Raw genomic sequence first — 19,587 nt, 5'->3', positions numbered from 1 at the left:
GAGCTACCGTGGGAGTAATGCTCTTTATAATTAAAACACGCTTTATCTTTATGTTCTATATATTTAGATACATAAGGTAGAACAAAAAACTAAATCTACTAAGATTAAAAGCTACTTGTGATATATCCATTAAATCCACGTATCCTATCAGTACGATTTACCCTATAGACCTGATTCCTCAGTTAATACGTTGCCTCACTCCTCAATTATCATTTATTTCTAGAATTGGCTCCCTTGCAAAAATTTGGATTTTTTTTCTATCCATCGTAATCTGAGTAGATATGAATTTGATGTGCGGGTAAAATGTGAGATTGAGATCGGAGTGAAGTTTTAAGTCATCCACTTAATTCGCTTCGTGAAAATTGACAAATAAAACTAAGAAGTTGAGATGGAAAATCGTCCGATTGTTGAAGAGATTTTGTCATTAGTCACTATCGTTTTCAATGGTTTCTTGTAATATACTAATTTGTAGTTAGTTCATAACTGGCTCAATCCGAGTTTTCAGCGGTAGCAAGAACGCCGCGTGTCTTTTAGTACTTCATCATCAACCAAGATGAACGAGAATCCGTAAAAATTCTACAGATTAATCAAACACCCATTTTGAAAGGCGAATTCGCACCGCAAATTTGATTAAGGTACTAGAAATTTATAAATAACGAGTAAACATGAAAAAGCGGAATTCTCTTAATGAACGATCTGTTTATCACTGAACGATCCCGTTTGTACTGCAGATAAGTGGTTTTAGATCTTTGACAGCAATAATTTTGATAAATCGGTGATGTACGCTTCGCTATATCTGCCGATTAGTTGTTTGTATCAACTGGGAGGATTCTTATTACCTAATAATGGATGGGTGGTTCAGGTGATCCCGTGGATGCACTGTGCGCCACAAATTACTAATTCAAGCCGATATAGCTCGTGCGTATCGATAGATGCCAAATATAAACCGATTGATCACATTGTATCCATTAAAAATGTATATTAAATTTGTGTTGATATAGGACTGGTTGAGTATTTTCAGTCCACTGATCAATCATTCAAAAAGTTCCACAAATCAACCGCCGCTATTACGAAAATGTTTTGGCCGACAAGTAGCCCGATGTCTATGTAATTGATGATGTAGTATTTCGCTGGGAACCGAATATCAAATCTCGAGAGTGGTCTCAAAAAAATGAAGTACGTGGTGAATTCACGAAAGTAGCACACTAGTAGCAATGTGTTCTTACCTTAGTACCAATCAACATGGTATTTCTAGATAGTTTTGGAATTCTGATTTGTGGTTGCAGTGAGTGAACAGACGTGTCAGTTTACTGAAGGTCTGTTACTAACTATCACAATCTGTTTCCAAAGACTACTATACTAGATTGTCACTCCGTGAGCTTTTCATCGTCACTGACATATGTTACAATCCAATCTGTATGATTGGTCAAAGCAGAACGATACGGACCAAAAACAAATTGAATACTGCATTCAAAACGTTATTTTCCGGCTTTCACATCCTGATTAATTTAGTTGTTGATTGTGATTATCAGCATCGTGCCTTTATTCTAGATACATACAGCTGCCTAGCACCCGATCCTTCAAAACCAGTGCACTTAGAAATATATCGACTTATTACATCGTATGCAGGGATTATGAAAAATAGATATTCTTTACTATAGAAGGCTACACCAAAACGTTTTTTTTAATTCTTTTTCCATTTTCATTGACCAATCACCGAATTCATTTCATTTGGCAGGACATCATTCATCGAACTTTAAATGAACAACTGAATTGCGCTGATGGCATGACCGAACGCTGATTTATGTACGAATGCATGTAAAAAAGTAGTGCCTTCCCAATATTCAATCTGCATTTCAAACCAAACATCCAGAAATGGTTCAGAAACGGCTTCCCTTAAGCAATACGTATCATATGGTAGTCACAATATGTAATCGCATTTACCCATCTTACACTGCCAGTAAGTCAATTTACCCGGTTATCTTGTCGGATTTGCGGTACTCAGTAGTAGGAGTTGTAGGTTTTTTGATGTACATCCGATCTACAGATGTCTTGAAATGAATGTCTAGCATAGGAGAATCGCCTATGCTACAGACTCCGTGAATCTAATTCAACACAGTCAGAAAGAATATCATCCTGAAAATCAAAATCGACGATCGATGTTTAATTTTGGCCCAGAGGAATTTTTTGTCCAAGTAAAAAGAAGCGAGTGAGGTGATTCTAAACTGGGGAGAAGAAAGCGGTCTTTAGAACAATGGTGACATATTCTCTCGTGAGAGGCGATAGAACGGCTACTCAATCAAGGGATTTCCGAATGCATCGATTTAAAAAGGTGCAGAGGAAGAACAAGTGAAGAATTACCACAATAAATGAATCTGATATTATGTTAAAGCACGGACGGCAATTAACCTCTTTGAGACGAGTGGGGAATAATGGCATCACTTATATCACATACTGCTCGGTTCCGGCGACGCCGTTGATGGGACGCATCATCGACGAAATTGCGTGCCACTCATTAAAACACTAGTCCACATGCATCTCGACACATGTCATAATTACCAACATATAACCGATGGATGCCTGATATTAACTAGCGTATCCATGAAATGAAGATGCTAGGTTTGCATTATGAAAATGGGCGAAACTGTCACGATATGTGAGAGAATGATATTGTCTGTGGCAACTGCAAGTCGATGGAAGTATAAACATTGCGCCTCGGGAACTAGAGAAGACAGATCGTTCACTTTCGAATAATCCATTTTGCCGCGGGTTCAAACTGAAGACTTGCGCGTACACTGACTCTGGTAGCTGTAACCTTGGAGTCATCTTGACTAGATGATTACACAAAGATTTAACGGATTTGAACAATGTAACGATGGGATTCTGGAAGCAGCTGCTATCACAACACCCAAACCGAACGCGAGATTTATTGACATTGATTTAAACAGATGATTCGAAAGCTTAATGTGTTCACTTAAAAGCTATCATAATGTGTTACTTTATATATATAAACGTCAGGAAGACATTACGAATTAGTGTGATGCGTACCACCATGCCTTGATCTAACCACGTGCAGGCATAGTAAGGTACCGGTGCAGCTATTTACCCGAACGACCACTTTATACCCACTATGTAGAATGTACCACAGCCCTGTCGGACTTGAGCACGAATTTCTGCGGTCATAAAGCAACAAAATAAAGCTTGGTTATCAACGGAATCATGATTAATTTATCTCTTCCTTGGAGATATTTTATCGAGGAATTTCCCTATTATCATGCCTATCACATCCGCAACATTGTCACAACATTGTGTCGAGTTTCGGAATCCCCACCTTTTTTATGTTCAAGAGTTAAGGCCAGTTAGATCCGCGGTTTAAGATTCAAAATCAAATGATATACACAAACACAAAAACACAACAGCAATAACAGCAGTATATTTGTCAAACTCACCACGTTGTTTTTGTATGATGATCACAATTTCCTATAATGACAAGAATAAATACACTGTACATGCAATAGCACTTAAATACATCTCCTCGGGACACTTCCGTAAATTCCTACATTTCGCATTCCGTTTGAATGTGAAAAGCGCAGCAAATGTAATGTGCGGAGGATTTAAAACCAATGATTTCATGCGGAACACGCATGAAAATGAATAGATACTGCGGTTTGGTATGGGGTTAGGAAGATGCCTTTCGAGGCTTCGTCATATTTTTTCACTCGGGCTATTGTCAAAGGTGTTCGTTTACGGTGTCGATGACGTGATGATGGTGTCAAACACTCCCCAATCATCTCATAACTGCCTCGTAAAGTAGAGTTATACCATCTACACTTCCGTATTGAGGAAAGACGAGTCACTGGTGAGAATGACTTGACGATAAATAATATATCAACAAACTGTCCAGTGATTTGATCTCACCCGATCATCTTATCACAGCAATAGAGGATTAAGGGAAACCAAATTACGTGCGAACAATATTCAAATCATTCTTATAAAATGTATGCTTCCCACGCATAGGTTTCACTTCATGTATTCTTTTTGGTGTTTAACGCTTAGATTTCCGCCAGTTACAGCGCTCTTACATCGCGAGATTATATTACATTACGCGTGAGAAGGCGTTTCGTTTTAGTTTCTATCTTGGTTGATCTTATATCATATTCAACACCTCACGCTATTACAGCACCCTTAGGCCAAATATGTTTCGACATTTTTTCTTAGCCATCTCTAACGCACGTATATTTAATTTTGATTACGAAGCAATGATGTAACGCTATTAAAAAGCTGCATTGAAAGGTAACTGGCGCCAGCGTTATTGCCATCGACCCAATATGTTACCTATCATTAACACAATTGTGTTAACACAGAAAATAGTAAACTTTTTCCATCCGCTGAAAGATTATTATCCGCAATATTCATCTCGGAGGAAAGAAAATCCATGTCGCCAGTCGCGGAATTACTGATTTGATTAGGAACCCAATCACGTTTCGGGGTGTATGAATGGTCACCATCAATTTTTATTCCGGAGTAGGCCCAATTTGATTTTATCTTTTTATCATTCCAGTTACGCAACAGTTGTAATAGGCAATTTGTGAGCGTGTCGTTCTGACTACAGATTTTTCGCGGGCAGGGGGCTCACTAGTATACGAAGCTGATTGCCGAGAATACGGGGTCATACCTTAGTACATATATGCAAAGCTTGTTCAGAGCAAAGATCTCCTGGGTACTTTTAAAACATGATCTGATTGATGTAATGATGATTCGTTTTCGCTGGAGCGAAATGAAATAGATTCTGAAAGAGAAGGCCATGTTTCGAGATGGATTTCTGTTCGTGTATCAAGCATAGAAATCATTTTTTGCACGAAATATGAATACATTTGAGTAAGTATTATGTGCCTGATTTAAAGCCTCGCCAAGAAATTCAGAAAAGCTACTTTTCATTTTTTTCTCTGAGATAGTAGTGCAAAGAACTGGAATTCTTAAAGTCATTCACTACTTTTAAAGATTCACAAAAAATATTAATGTTCACGACAGAGACGAATCAATTTGCAGGAGATACATTGAATTTGTCAAGTGTTGAAATAGAAGTGCGTGGCCCCAGAACGAGTTGAACTCCTGAGAAAAATACTGACACGCATCCTAATGGCACCCTTTTGATGATCATAAATTCCCTTTTTTCCCGCTGACGCATCACCATAAAATAAAAAAAACACCTCTATCGTGGATTAGCAATAAGCACGATTCGGCTGGAAGGCTTTCGATTTAATTCGATTTTCATTTTCGTCGGAAATCACGCTCCGGTATGTTATCCACGCGGTAATGTGATTATTAACGTGTCACAGACGTGATAAAAAATCGTTCACTCGAACTGAAGAATAAATCGATGATGCAGCAAATATCCGACCATCAGTTCTAGACTGATTCACCCAACATACTTTTGGGACTTAACATCTTCATTTCATACTTGTTATTCGAGTGTGGCTTCTCAATATACACTCAGCTTGACGTACACCTCGCAATCTGAAGGTCGATGTATATAACAAAATGTATAATTCATGAATATATATTTGCTGAGGAATGATAAAGATATTATATTTCAACAAACTTCAATATATCAGCACACTCACGAGTCGATTTGTTCTGGTTTTTTTTCGCTTATTTACGAAATGGTGTCTTCCAAAAATTCAATTTTAACTACATATTTGATTCCAGGCTCAAAGTATTCATCTAGATTGCAAGCTAAAACCACCATAAACTTTTTCGATACGTCTGACCATGGACTATAAAGTCGTGAAGTACCGGTACTGTTTTTAGAGGCGTTCTTGTCCTTTAATGTCTCTTACCTATAATTAATAGAACAAGCCAGTTGCTCCTCGAGAGTTAGTAGATTTACTATCCATCGAAAGGTTTCTGCCGTTTTAAGGTTGTGAACGTGTGTATCTATTTTGCTGCGACCGATAGTGGCGAAGAAAGACGAGTGAGCGCACTTGCGATCGAAGTGTAGTGTTGGTTTACAGATTTCGTCTTCGCTCATAGTCAAACTAATGAAATTCAGGATTTCGACAAGGGGTAAAGAAACCCCTTTATTTTGTCGTCATTTTCAATTATCAATTTCCACGAGACGGGTGTGATCGGCTGCAATGTGTATTGATGTTTATTTGGCAGTATTTTGTCGCCCGCTGGGAAATTTAACGGTTAGTTGTCATGACGGCAGATCATTACGGTCTCGTCTGATTTATTCGGTGATTTTATGCTGGTCAGATTGTTTTGACCACATTTCGAGATTAGGATAGGGTAATTTTCCAGACATGACTTTTAAATCAAATTCATTTGGTAGAACGCGACCCAAAACATACATTTTATGATGATTTCATGGTTCGAATTAAGTTCGGATTAGATGATAGTGACGTCAGAATGTAGAAATTACTATCGGGGTGCGCACTAAGTGTGGAAGTCATGACCTCGGGTGTTTTCTATTCATAATCGACGGCAAAACCCTTTGCGATAGTCTGATGACTGATGGTTATATTTTTTAGAAGCTCAGTTGTACCGATAACCGTCGGGAAATGAAAGGCACAGCTAGTGAATGTTGTGTCATTTCCAGGCCGTTTCCTACTCGAGCAGATGGCTATTCTCGCTTGCTGTTTACGCCATCAGCCCCAGGCCTCCAGTCATATTTTCATTGAATAATCTGAGTGACATACGGAAGTCATACGATAACTAGAAAGCTAGAGACGACAGTATTTTCCATACCCATATTCCAAAACCTCCCTAAAAGTATGCTGTACACCTTGGTCTGTTACATTTTTCTGGTCTCGAGCTTTCGCATATGCTACAGATTGGACACGCAATTACCCTCGTTTGCTCAATGACGATATCATAATTGCGTATTACTTATTTTCGAAGTTTCTTTTCTTCAGGTCCGAACATAATTGGTAGCTTAGGTTTGGTCCGGCTGAAATCACGCGCTGGTGAACACAATTTCGATAGATACACATTTAGATAAAACCGTCATGTTGATTCGTTCGCCAATAATAGAAAATCGAAACCATTCATCTTCTGCAAATCTCGTGGCTTTCCGTAACCACCATAATAATGAACGGGTATTTTTTTTCTTTTAGTTTCTTAGTAAATTTGAAACATTACTGGCTTGGAAATCACTTCAACATTACATCCCGCGTGATGAAATCAAATAATGTATACTGCGAATCGAAATATATTACTACCTAGTGGCCATAAACAATTATTTGATTAGAATAATTTAGCACCGAGCCTCGACTAATGGAGAAATCGTTTCGGATCAGTACTCTACAAGCGGGTTATTAATTTCATTATTTACGACGGATTTCACAGCCGAGCCGAGCCGGCGATTATACACATCCACGACGATACGGAACGTCGATTTTATAGCGTCATCAAGAATTTGATTAGTATCGCCGTTTGAAAAGACTGCAACTCGTTGAACATAGAACTCATGTATACTGCAACAACTGTCAACAAGAAGAGGAGAACGAGTTCCAGACAGTGCGTCACCCAGCTTGGAATATCAGTTTCATTAAGCTGATCACGACAGATCAAAGGCTATCGATCAATACATTAATAAAATGATATTTCAACAGCAAGCAATAAAAATATCTTGATTGAAAATTCTAATTTACCGTAGACTGCCATTTGCCAACTTTTTATTTGCTTTACACGTGCATAATCAAGACTCGGAATATTTTTCTTGATAATTGAAAGTCTGTCATGGATGATGACGTGGTTGTGAATTCTTTGTAATCGATTATCATCATATCTTTCGATAGTTCATAGCGGGGATGAATTGATCTCATTTTAATCTGGCTGAATTTATGAGGAAATCATGCTGTGTCTAAAATCGTCCAATATTAGCCTTACTATACACTGGTGTCTCTGCGAACTGATCATCACTCATTCAGTAAAAATGTATCCTTGTAAAGGGTGCATCTGATCGCTTCGTCAAACGCAGTTGTATAATGGTATCCGAGTTTGGGTTACGTAAAGAAGACTACGCTTAAAACGATTTTGGCTAAAATTTCCGTATACTAATCATAAATGTGAATTTACTAGCCTGATTGTTGTAAAGAAACGCCGTCAAAGAAAATCAACTATAGATACATTGCTTTGAACATATACATACACAAGTAAAACTTGCAGACTGGCAGTTTTTCTGTTAGCGATAAAAGTTCATTGACAAATGTTTATGTCGTGTTCAAGGTTTAGCACGTTTCTTTCAAAAAAAAATGAGTCAGCTTATCATTGTATGATACAATTTGGTCGTTCGTTCTCTGCCAATGCTACATCGGTCTTAACCGACGTGCATTGCTGCCGAGTAGCAGCTTATATCGCTACGTATGCATAGAATTGTGCTCAAAGTCCGACTTAACTATTTAGGCATTTTTTCAAAGGGCAATTTTTGCATTGATATACCAACATTTACGCTAATTTGGTGGCAAGAAAATGAATGCGTCGTGTACACTTCCGGGGTGTACGTTACCCTTTCCGTAATCTAACAGTCCCGCAATACGAGATAACTACAAATCCAGCAATTTCGTTCCATGTCTAAATGATGACGTATATCATAAATAAACACTCTGTGGTATTCTGTCTTTTCGGTTCGGGTTCAAATCCCGCACGAAGGCGATTTCTACCCAAGTCTAAGCCCGGCTGTGACAATTTATTATTAATTGCGGCCACCGAATGGTCACCAGGAGATATGTATACAGTAAATGTCTCGAATACCAAGCGTAGCTACGTTACTAATACGTGTGAGGTTGGATATCATCTGTAGTAACTTATAGAATTAATAGTCATAGCATCAGCTTGTCAAGATTAATCATCGAGTTTAACATACACGGTCGAGGCTCGGGGGTGTCATCAATTATCGTCTAGAAATTTAATTTGGGGAAAAGTAGGTCTAATCTTATCTAAAGCGTGACGTCATCATGGCCCTAAACGGCGAATAAACTCAATCGAACTGTGATCACGCCGTTAAGTTGAAATTAATCTCGTAAAGTGTTCGAGTAAATCGGAAGATTCAATCAAATTACGAAAAACGAAAAATTTACTGCCTTTAAAATCATCCAACATTCATTTCGTACATAGGCTATATCCCCCAAAGATTCAATACAACAAACACATTAAGGAATTCATGTTAATTTGCTATATTTACATACGATATTCATATCGGACAGACAGTACGCCGAGTACGTATGAGGTTAACCACTAGTCATTTAAAAAAGGTCACTTAAGGTCTACGGGAATGAATGAAGCGTAACAAAATAATTAGACATTAATTCTTTGACGCTAGCAATAGATTTAACTTTTCACCGTTTGGCACGATTCGTCTTTACTTGACGCGAGTTACAACTTTATAAAACTCCCACTGCATTTCTGAGCCATTCGACGAGGGAACTTTGTCGAACAGTTTACAAGTAGGCCGCACCCAGGATAACGCTTTACACGGCAGTCGAGCCAAACATTTCATGGCACAATCCAGCCTCCCAGTTGCCGTCAAACGAATGGATTCGGATTCTTTAGCAGTCGATTCATCCTTTTGCAGAAAGATATTTTGAAAATTTCTACCTGGAATCAAAGATGCAAAAAATCAGGCAATGATCATCAACACTAACTTTCGAATTTTTTGGCGCCCTTCAATTCAGCGTCTTAATACCGCCTTCTAGTAGGGGGTTGGTATTACAAACCGAAGGGCTTGTTCTATTTGATAATAGTTTTTCTTTGCTCGAAATTTCTAAAATGGAGCAATAAAGGTTTATATCATCTTGAAGAATCTACATGAATTGGAATAGTGCCAAGAGGCTACCAGACGATATATTATTTTTCACAATGCCAATAGCCGGGCCATCGATAGCACGTACTTAATTCATGACGGTATTCTAGTCCTGGGGCCAGTTGCATAGTCACGGCTTAGATTTAAGACTGGTCTAAGACCAACTAAGTTCTATACTCGATCTAACAACTTAAGACCAGTCTTAAGATTTAAGACCACTTTTGGACTTAAGTCACGACTGTGCAACTGGGCCCTGGGATATAAACTTGCAATAGCAGGAAATTTTCAACCTGGGCAAAACTTTTGAATTTCATCAAACATTGTGCGCAAAATCGTTGTACATAGAATATGATTGTATTTATTTCCTAATAAGATATACTCTTGACGCTTACCCTGTATAATTGGGAGCAAGATGGACAGGCACCCAAACACAAGTATCCAACATCTAGAAAGCGCCATAATTTCGTATCTCGGGTCGCGATCTTCAGTTCAGTATAACAATTCGAAGGGTTGTTCTTCCAGTAAGGAAATGCATAGATATTTAATCTCATCAAAACAGAATACACGTTTGCAGCCTGAGGTCAAGAGGCTCTTTAATTCAATGTTAGCTAAAATTCTTCGCATATAAACTGGTATTATTCTTCAATTCGATTGAAAAACAATGAAAGCCTGAAAATAGATCATACGGAGTTTTAGAAAATGATACTGCAGGTTTTAGATCTGCATGGACGAGGTCATATTATCATCCTATCTTCCATCTCATATTCATCAGGGTCAAAATATATTTTGTAACCACGTTTCGTATGATGTCCTATTCAAATGACATGACTATAAAGAGATAAATGTTTGAGGTTTTGAAATATGTAATCCGTGAATGAAGTATTTTGTCCATAAGAAATTGGGGAAATATTAATATCATGTAGTAAATGGAATACTACTTTCGACAGTACTTTTTCAGAAAAGTTCATCGAGAAAAGAAACGAAGGCCAAGGTTACCGTGGCAAGGTCGTATCTTAACCGGAAATTGTACAGTTAAGAATATTTCAACACTAAATCCAAATGAGATGCACACTTTATCTTCTTATTCAGTTATGTATTAAATGGAACTGACTTTAACAGAGCAGTAAAATGCGCAGTAAGTAAGCGAGGTTCATTTGTGTGACTTTATCTGTGAATAGAAAAATGAAATATGACTTTTGGCATATAATGCATATGATATATTGTGACACCCAGACAGGGGAATATCAAAATTTTTTTTCAATCAAGTGTTTGGAAATTATGTAACAAATCAGTTGTTTGAAGTATTTAAAAAAGTTTGAATACTGTTTAAAATTGTGCTTAATCATTGCTAAAAGATCTAATACTACGTAAATGATTCATAATTTATTTTTACTTTTTGAAGAGTGTATTGTTTCAAATCTTAACAACGCTTAAAAATTTTTTTCCCAAGTTCCTTGAAACGAGCTAGTTGATTTGAAAAATGAAATAATGTTCTACTTTGATATGACCCAAAGCAAGTACCATGAATGGGTTCAAGTGTATTGAATAATATACCTAATCAAACTGTCTGGTCAGTCTGGACAGGGAAGATTGCATTGAATTGTTCGAAATGCTCCATCTTAAGGACAGCTCATTGATCATTTTTGTACTTTGACCCTGTCTGACTTTCTGCTCGAGAATAAACAACTTTGCAGAGTTAGTCAACGGTAAACACGAGTGAGATAACGGGCACATGGACATCGCCCTCAAGCGTAATCTGTTTACGTATAAAATGCCAAATCCTGAAAGGTGAATTCATTCATTCCGGTTCAGATTCGAATGAAAACGCAAGATAAAATGTCTCAACACAATCACCAGCATCGGGCTACAAATATGAACAGTACAACTTTCGTAAATACTACAGCATGTACAAAAAACAATTCTACTCGCGATAGAGCAACTCTTGCAAAAAACTGTCAAATCGGTGGCGAGGAAGCCCAAGGATTGCTTACGTTGTTTTTTTGCGTCGTGTATAGTTTTTTCTTGTTCATAACCTACGGACTGTACTGCTCGATCGTCCGGCCGACTGTTTCTCCGAAACAATCGAGAAGGATTTCACAAATTCATTCACACCTACAATCAAACGTAGACGATTTGATACTGACCAGTTACAAAGGTGATGTATGAATTTTTTGTCTGGTTTGTATCATAAGGATATTTACCAGTAATCATTTTTATACTTTAATTTTCAAATAAACAGCCGATAATCTGAAAAAAAGACAATTAAGCCTGGGATTTTCACTCCCGATACTAATATTACCTTTCCAAAAAGTCTTCACAGATTGACAGCATGGGGATGAATATAATATGTTTGTTTAATATATTTTTGTTGCAGAAGATAGTCTTAATAAGGAACACGCATCGCGTAGACACATATCGTCTGGTTGAGGTGTGGGACATTGGGACATTCGGACTTGCTGTACTTCAGTCTGCGATTTCTTCGCTCGGGACGAATTCGGATTATGTATATTCGTGAACATCAAATACCAGAATGCTGGAAAGTGTTATCAAGTACTTTCAGGATAGTTTCCTAATAACGAAATATTGTATATGTCATTTATTATAAAGTTCTATATAATTGCCGTTAAGAGAAATGTTTACGATTTACGATGTCGTGCAAAGCTTCTCGAAATAACCAGTGCTTTACTTATTGCGTGTCATTTATGATATTTTTTGCCTTTTGAACTGGTCTTCTGCGATAAAGACGACCTTAAGGCATTTGATTTATTGCTTTGAACCGTACGCAACTTCGTTATAAACGGAAGTCTAAAGTCTAAATACCGAAATCCTAGATTTTGATTGAATTTGTATCAGTGAACTTCAATCATTGGTAATTGATCTACTTGTAGACATGTGTAGATTTTTTTGCATTTATATTTTTTTCACAGATTAAGTAGATAAAAGCAGTAGATTTTTATATCAACGTTTGTTGTTGTTTCTTTTTTCGATGTCCAAGACTCGTCCTTCTCGCACAGAATGGAATTCATCGATTCAAGTTATTTCTCCCGCGTGCTGATAATCTATGGATCCTATGTATTTGGGCAACAGAAGCAAAATATTATGCTGAATGTGTTAACAATGCTAAACAGGAAACGATTTTTGGACCAGATTCATTTACGTATTTCAGGTTATCTTGAAATCATCGTTTGCTCTTTATGGTTCTGTGTATTATGGTCGTCTGTTTGTGTGTCCCGACCCATCAAGGTATGATGGAAAATATCATTTATTCCGGTCTTTTATTGCAATGATTGTAATGGAATATCAGCTATTAAACCGCAAATATCATAAATGATGATTCCTTTTCAGACCTCAAGCAATAGAGATTACGAAGGTAATTAATGCATAGACAATCTCCTCGAAAACACCAAGCATTCAGACCTTTAGAGATTTTCAAACAATAGACAATTTTACCAAACATGAATCAGATTTTAAGTAAATTTTGCAGGAAATACGCATTCAAACTGCGAGGGTTCATTACATATCAACACAAGTTTCAACCTACGCGAGGGTTATTATGTACCATATCCATCACTTGGTGATGATATCTGGATCGGCAATCGACGTAACTTCATACACGTACGAACTCAAATTTGAAATTCATCGCGATGAAACGTTTTTCTTTCCTTTTGGAGAATTTGTGTATAAGTCGAAATGATATATCGGCGTTTTGTCGTGATATTTTCTCAGATTGATCTGTTGTCAAACTACCTAATAACTGGCGTCGAAACGCGAGGGGTTACAGAGGTCAGACATTGGATAAACGGATTTTCGCTTTGGTACAGCGAGGATTGCGAACGATTTCGCCCGCTTGTAGATACCGCTGGGGAACTTCAGGTGTGTGGTGTGTCTGCGTTTCTATGCAGATCAAAAAAGTTGAAAGCGAATCATAGCTTATAATCACGAGTTGTCAGATCTTATTAGATGAAATGAAAACAAATCTCTAACATTTTCGAGCACAGTTAAAACGTTAATGCGCGATCATCAATATCTGCACACTTAATGTACGTCGTAATTTAATCTAAAATTGAAGAACCGATTAAACGAATGTTGCTTTTTGGGATATTCAGTAAAATATATCACTGCCAATAAAGACTGAAACATGATTTTGGTTTGAGATTTTGCAGGTCTTTTCCGTGAATAGAAACTATAAAACGATCACGTGGTTTAATGAGATATTTGAGGCGAGGTGTATAACTCTCAAGGTTCGCCATTCAGTATCAGTGATGGCCATCACACGTCTGCAACTGATGGGATGTAGTAAGATCGCTTAGAAAAATCAATATAATGGGGAAAATGTTAATTTGTTAATTGAACTTTATTACTATTAGCGGCATATTTGTCATATGTATATCAGATCCAGAATCATCTTTTGAATTGATGTTATCTTGATTATTTTGTTTACATTGATTTAGTGAATTTTTGCCTAGTGAATATTTGACTATATAAATGCAACCGGTCGATCATTCATTTTTTTTTTAAATCAAAAACTAGAGCGTCAAAAATGTTCCACGGCAATCGGTCTAGGCGACAAAACTAGATACCCCGATTCCTTCTTCACTACGCAACCGGAAACGGAAATATCTCGGCTGGGTAATCACCTAAAGTGGCGTCCGGCGAAAAATGACTCGTGGCTACAGATAAAACTACCGAACGAAAAAATCGTCGCCGGATTGAGAATTCATTCTCGGGAACTACAGCTGACTCGATTTGATTCATTTACCGTTTCGTTCAGTAGAAATTGTATGGATTTCAGGCATTTTACTGCGGATAACAACCAGACGAATTTGGTTAGTAACGCTCACATTTATTACATTTATTAGTCCTTGACCAACCCGCTTCATTCAACGTTAACTAGACCGGATCTGGACTATTTATCAAATTCCATTATCTTTCACTGTCGCAGATCCATATTTGTGTGCAACAGTAATTAATCGCATTAATTAGTTCATCGGTTTGGTTGGCCGAAAATGCGATTATTCGTCCTGTTGCTGTATATCAGTGCTGTGTTCAATACGCTATTTTTTAAGTCTCGGATCAACCGCTGGCGCTTGCCATATACGATCAGCCGCATTAAACAGGAATCTGATATGGACCGTATAATTCTTGTCACCAAAATGTATGTCTCGGTACTACAGATATCAAATTATCTAGACACATGGTTCTTAGCCTTTGCTTCTAGCCGAGTGTTAAGTTAGCAACGATGGACACTATATTTAGAAACATTATTACAGTCATAAACCTTCGGTCCAAAGCTCCCTGATAACATACATGTCAACTTGGGAAAATATAATACTGAGGAGACGTAGAGAACTGTTTGTATCTTGTTTCTATTAACTACAAACATCGTTCAGATAGGACAGGGCTTCCACGTAATGTTTTATTCATTTTTTTTGCTATAGACATTTGATTATCAGAAAAACGGAACGTCAAAAGACATATACTTTCCAAAACTCGTCCGGCTATCCTGTTTACGAATCCGCACGAAAGAATCTCACCAAAATAACACATTGCAGTTTGATATGTTAGCCTGTGGTAAGTCAGTGCAAGTATTCTCGGAATGATTTTATATAGTCTTTATCATCGCGTTTCTGTTTATTGTGTGCATTTTTTTCTTTTTCATACAATCATTTGAAAAGGCGGGGGTTTCAAATGTAAGTTGCATAACGGAAGAAACGATGCATTGATAAACATGGCATCTGTAATGTAATGATGGTCGGCTTAAAGAATAATACAGAATCGTTCTCTGTGCTTTTCATTCAAAACTTGAAATGAAGCCAGCTATGTACATATATATTAGCAGGAAAAAATCTATGTGGTAGAAGAAAATTGCGACGACGCTTTCGTCGAATTGTCGGAGGCGTCCCTTCTTCACACGGTCAATGGCCATGGCTCGTTTCTTTGCGGTATGTCGGAAATAAATCAAGTCACGTATGTGGAGCAGCTCTCATTCATCCTCAATGGGTAATCACCGCAGCTCATTGTGCAAAGTACGTATTTGAGGAGTTTAGATATCAAGGGGTCGATTGTTGGTCGTTGCCCAGTTGAATTCTGAATATTAGATTAGCAAGGCCTGCCAAGCGCATCCTCCCCCGGCAGGGATTCGAACCTGATGGCATCGAGATTGCCTCGGCACGAAACCCTGCCACAATCATCCTCCCCCGGCAGGGATTCGAACCTGATGGCATCGAGATTGCCACGGCACGAAACCCTGCCATAATCGACCGTATGCGCAGATACATGCGCAGTTCAGATGATGTGATTTTTAGCCAATCAGAAATCCCGTTTTATTTTATCCCGGGTTTTACCATTTATAGTTCTTCCTTGAAATTTGCCTCAACGATTATACAACGAGCAATCTGATTGGTGCCGCCAGTTTTCGTTCGGAAAGCTGCGCATGTAACTGCGCACCCGGTCTTCGTGCCGTGGCTGAGTGTAGCGATGCCATCAGGTTCGAGTCCCTGCAGAGGGAGGATGGCCACAATCGACCATGTGCGCAGATACATGCGCAGTTCAGATGATGTGATTTTTAGCCAATCAGAAATCCCATTTTATTTTAGCCCGGGTTTTCCCATTTATAGTTCCTCCTCGAAATTTGCCTCAACGATTATACAACGAGCAATCTGATTGGTGCCGCCAGTTTTCGTTCAGATAGTGCGCATGTAACTGCGCACATGGTCGTCTATGGCAGGGGTTCGTGCCGTGGCTGAGTGTAGCGATGCCATCAGGTTCGAGTCCCTGCAGAGGGAAGATGGCCAAGCGGTGCCAATACAACTTCGCAGGGCCCCTCCATGACCTAATCTTCCATAGTTAAAAACGCCAATTATCGATAATATTTGAATCTTCTCGTCTTTTCCAGTAACTGGCTTCGTTGACAAAGGGTATCCTTGAATACCATAGAACTAAAATGTAAACCTCTTTTGTGCACCGTTGTTATCTTTCCTAGGCGAGAATATGCCAATAGCGCGCTCTTGTAGTCGTTTTTGTTCTGTAGAAATAAACATGTCCTTATCTAAACACAGTTTGGTCATTCTTGTAGAGTTTAGTTTGAATTTTAGGTATATCGATGGGGTAAACATAACTGATTATGAAATTTCACCGATAAAAGCTTGGCTCGGAGGACACAATTTTCACGTACAGCATGGCACAGAATATGAGGCACGAGTGACAGAAATTGTTATTCACCCGAAATTTGATCCTGAAGGTAACTGATTAGAATTAAAAATCAACTAAACCATTCAGTTTCTGTACAGAATATTAACGTCAATTATATATTTGTCACTATATGAATTTTAGGGTCGTACGATATAGCTTTACTCAAGTTGCAAGCGCCGGTAGCAACGACCGACTACATAACATCTATATGTCTGCCGGACAACAACGAAATATTTGCAGACGGCACCGAGTGTTATGTTTCTGGGTGGGGTCAGTTAAATGAGACGGCTCGTTGGAGTGAGTGTAAATCGTGGTCGATATAAGATAAAAGACACTAATTTATGTTTCATTCACCCTTTCTCCATATATTGTGTTCATCTGAACGTCTGAATATGGGTGAAAGGACTGTAAGACATTTGGCGATAGGACTGGCACCAAAAACAGGACGATTGTTAACTAAAAAACTGAATATGAAAAATCTCTTATTTTGTTATTTTTCATCGGTAGATGATCCGGCGAATGCTCAACATGCCCCCGTACTGTTAATGGACTACAAGACCTGTCACTCAATGATCCAAGTCTATCTAGTGTTGGCCGACGACACTTCTGAGTACGTCTCGGAGTCCATGCGTGCTGATTCTATGGTGACAGAAAACGAAATATGTGCATATCACCCGAATACTCCCAGCGGGGCCTGTTATGTGAGTAAATCATAGAATAAGAAACTGAGAGTTCTAATTAAGCCGTCAGTTCTTGTGCGAATCTCTCATATAGCACGAAATCCAATGGTTTGGGGCTTAACGGCTTCACGATCATTTGAAGTAGTTGCGTCATTATTCGTCTGGAGTGTCAAGTCACGAAGGAATGATAAATAGTGCGCTAGGTTTATCTTGAAATTATCATTTGTCAAATCATTTGTCGAATGATCACTCCACGGTTTAAATGCAGCCACTTTCTGGACAGTGATACTATTCAAGCCTTTTTTATTGGCAATAATCTATGGAATTTACAGAAGGACCATAACATTTACTATTTGATAATTTCTCCAGACCGGAAAGGGTCAGTTGGATAGCTGACAAATTCAAATTAACATTTGCGCACCTTTCGTAAAACTATACATGACACCTGTGTTTCTACATATACTCGCAATATTAATGATCATATTTCTTTCCTAGGTGCGAACAACACGTAGTAATTATATTTTTCGATTTCTGCAGGGAGATAGTGGCGGTCCTCTGATGTGCTACCGCGAAGGTGTTTGGAAATTAGTCGGTATCATTTCTTGGGGTAAAACCTGTGGTTCCACTCGACACCCAGGTGTTTTCGCTCGTGTTGAAAAACATCTAGAATGGATCGACAAGGTTATAAAAGAGCAATGATATTTCAGATATTTTGCAAAAATACATTTCGCAATCGCTATTCATAATCAAAAAAAGGTTTTCATCTCCACAATTTCTGGATGAATCTCATCGTGTCTTTTGTCGTATGAATATCATTTCCGGCTTTGTATGAATATAGTCTGAAGACCCGATGATTGAATCTGATCAGTCAAATGGGACAGTTCTGTTCGAAACATCGTTCCAATACAAAACACCGGGAGAGATCAACGTCATCATTACCGATTACCAATTATACATGAAGAGTAAAAGAGTGAAATCAGATGAAAATCGACCATTTACTTCGAGTCAGCGATGAGAATGTATTCTGTCTTTGAACTACTGCTATGTTTTCTAGTAATATATACTACAACATTTTGGTTAGTACTAACAGTTCCCCCACATAACAGTAAGTATATTGAAATTTAAATGTTGTGTTTAAACTTCGTTCCTCAAAGATACCCAATACGCACAGTCTTAGACGTGTTTGTGTTAATTTGCGATTCTGATTGATTACGCTTCTGATAGACCGTTCAGGCCATCGCCTAAGTTATGCAATGTATGGCGAAATTATGGAGAACCTTACTTTTGTATCGTATAATTGTTGTAATAGCTTTGTGAAAGAAAAGTCGTGTAGGTCCCCACCAGAACAGATCAGATGAAGAATATCATCAACGAGGTAAGAACAGTTTTGAAACGCAAAGCTTCGCACGCAAAACGTCACAATATATCGCAAATTACTCACGCCACATTCACATTGGATGCGAAATAAACGATTGTGACATGAAAACAACCATCATATGACATGTAATGTATTTTTCATATAAACATGACATGACAATAAACATGGCCATTTCTGCTGCGCAGAAGAATAGCGAACAATCACCATCCGTGTTTGAATCGTTTCGTGAAGGATCCGTCATATCTATTCATAGATATTGATGTCACCTTAGAAAACCTCACAAAACGAACACCAAAAAATCGAACATTATATCTATCTACGTTTTTCGCATCGACCATCCTACATAGCCAATCATGGGGAAGCTCGTTAATGGATCGAAATGTCTCCTATCAAAGCTAGATTTATTAACGCTACAAACTTGAAGCCCTTATACCATTACAAAAAACCAGCTACTAATTATGTGTAAGAATGTTTGTGGTTTTGAGTTGTGTTCCTTCGTTCTTCGCTGACGTTGCAAATATCTCAATATAGCT

General features: G+C 38.1%; 2 protein-coding genes and 1 long non-coding RNA gene across 3 annotated transcripts; 2 read left to right on the top strand and 1 right to left on the bottom strand.

The window, feature by feature from the left end:
• Positions 1-9,209: 9,209 nt before the first annotated feature.
• On the bottom strand, positions 9,210-10,280 carry LOC141911414 (uncharacterized). Its single transcript, XM_074802427.1, has 2 exons — positions 10,198-10,280; positions 9,210-9,600 (listed from the first exon to the last, which is right to left on the bottom strand). The coding sequence occupies exons 1-2, from the start codon at positions 10,262-10,264 to the stop codon at positions 9,365-9,367; spliced, it is 303 nt and encodes a 100-aa protein (XP_074658528.1). The 5' UTR covers positions 10,265-10,280; the 3' UTR covers positions 9,210-9,364.
• Positions 10,281-10,830: 550 nt separating this feature from the next.
• LOC141911294 (uncharacterized) lies at positions 10,831-18,439 on the top strand. The gene is made up of 14 exons (XM_074802291.1): positions 10,831-10,940; positions 12,972-13,048; positions 13,151-13,175; positions 13,290-13,420; positions 13,532-13,678; positions 13,969-14,101; positions 14,336-14,631; positions 15,244-15,376; positions 15,481-15,495; positions 15,642-15,831; positions 16,900-17,045; positions 17,138-17,293; positions 17,504-17,697; positions 18,214-18,439. Exons 1-14 carry the CDS (start codon positions 10,934-10,936, stop codon positions 18,373-18,375), a joined length of 1,812 nt encoding a protein of 603 aa, XP_074658392.1. The 5' UTR covers positions 10,831-10,933; the 3' UTR covers positions 18,376-18,439.
• Positions 11,528-12,761, top strand: LOC141911428 (uncharacterized). The gene is made up of 2 exons (XR_012620045.1): positions 11,528-11,960; positions 12,180-12,761. It is a non-coding gene; the product is annotated as an uncharacterized LOC141911428 (long non-coding RNA).
• Positions 18,440-19,587: the final 1,148 nt, after the last annotated feature.

This window comes from Tubulanus polymorphus, chromosome 1, assembly GCF_964204645.1.
Source record: "Tubulanus polymorphus chromosome 1, tnTubPoly1.2, whole genome shotgun sequence".
Classification (NCBI taxonomy): Eukaryota; Metazoa; Nemertea; class Palaeonemertea; order Tubulaniformes; family Tubulanidae; genus Tubulanus; species Tubulanus polymorphus.
The sequence above is the reverse complement of the archived record's forward strand: the minus strand, read 5'-3'. Positions and strand labels throughout refer to the sequence as shown.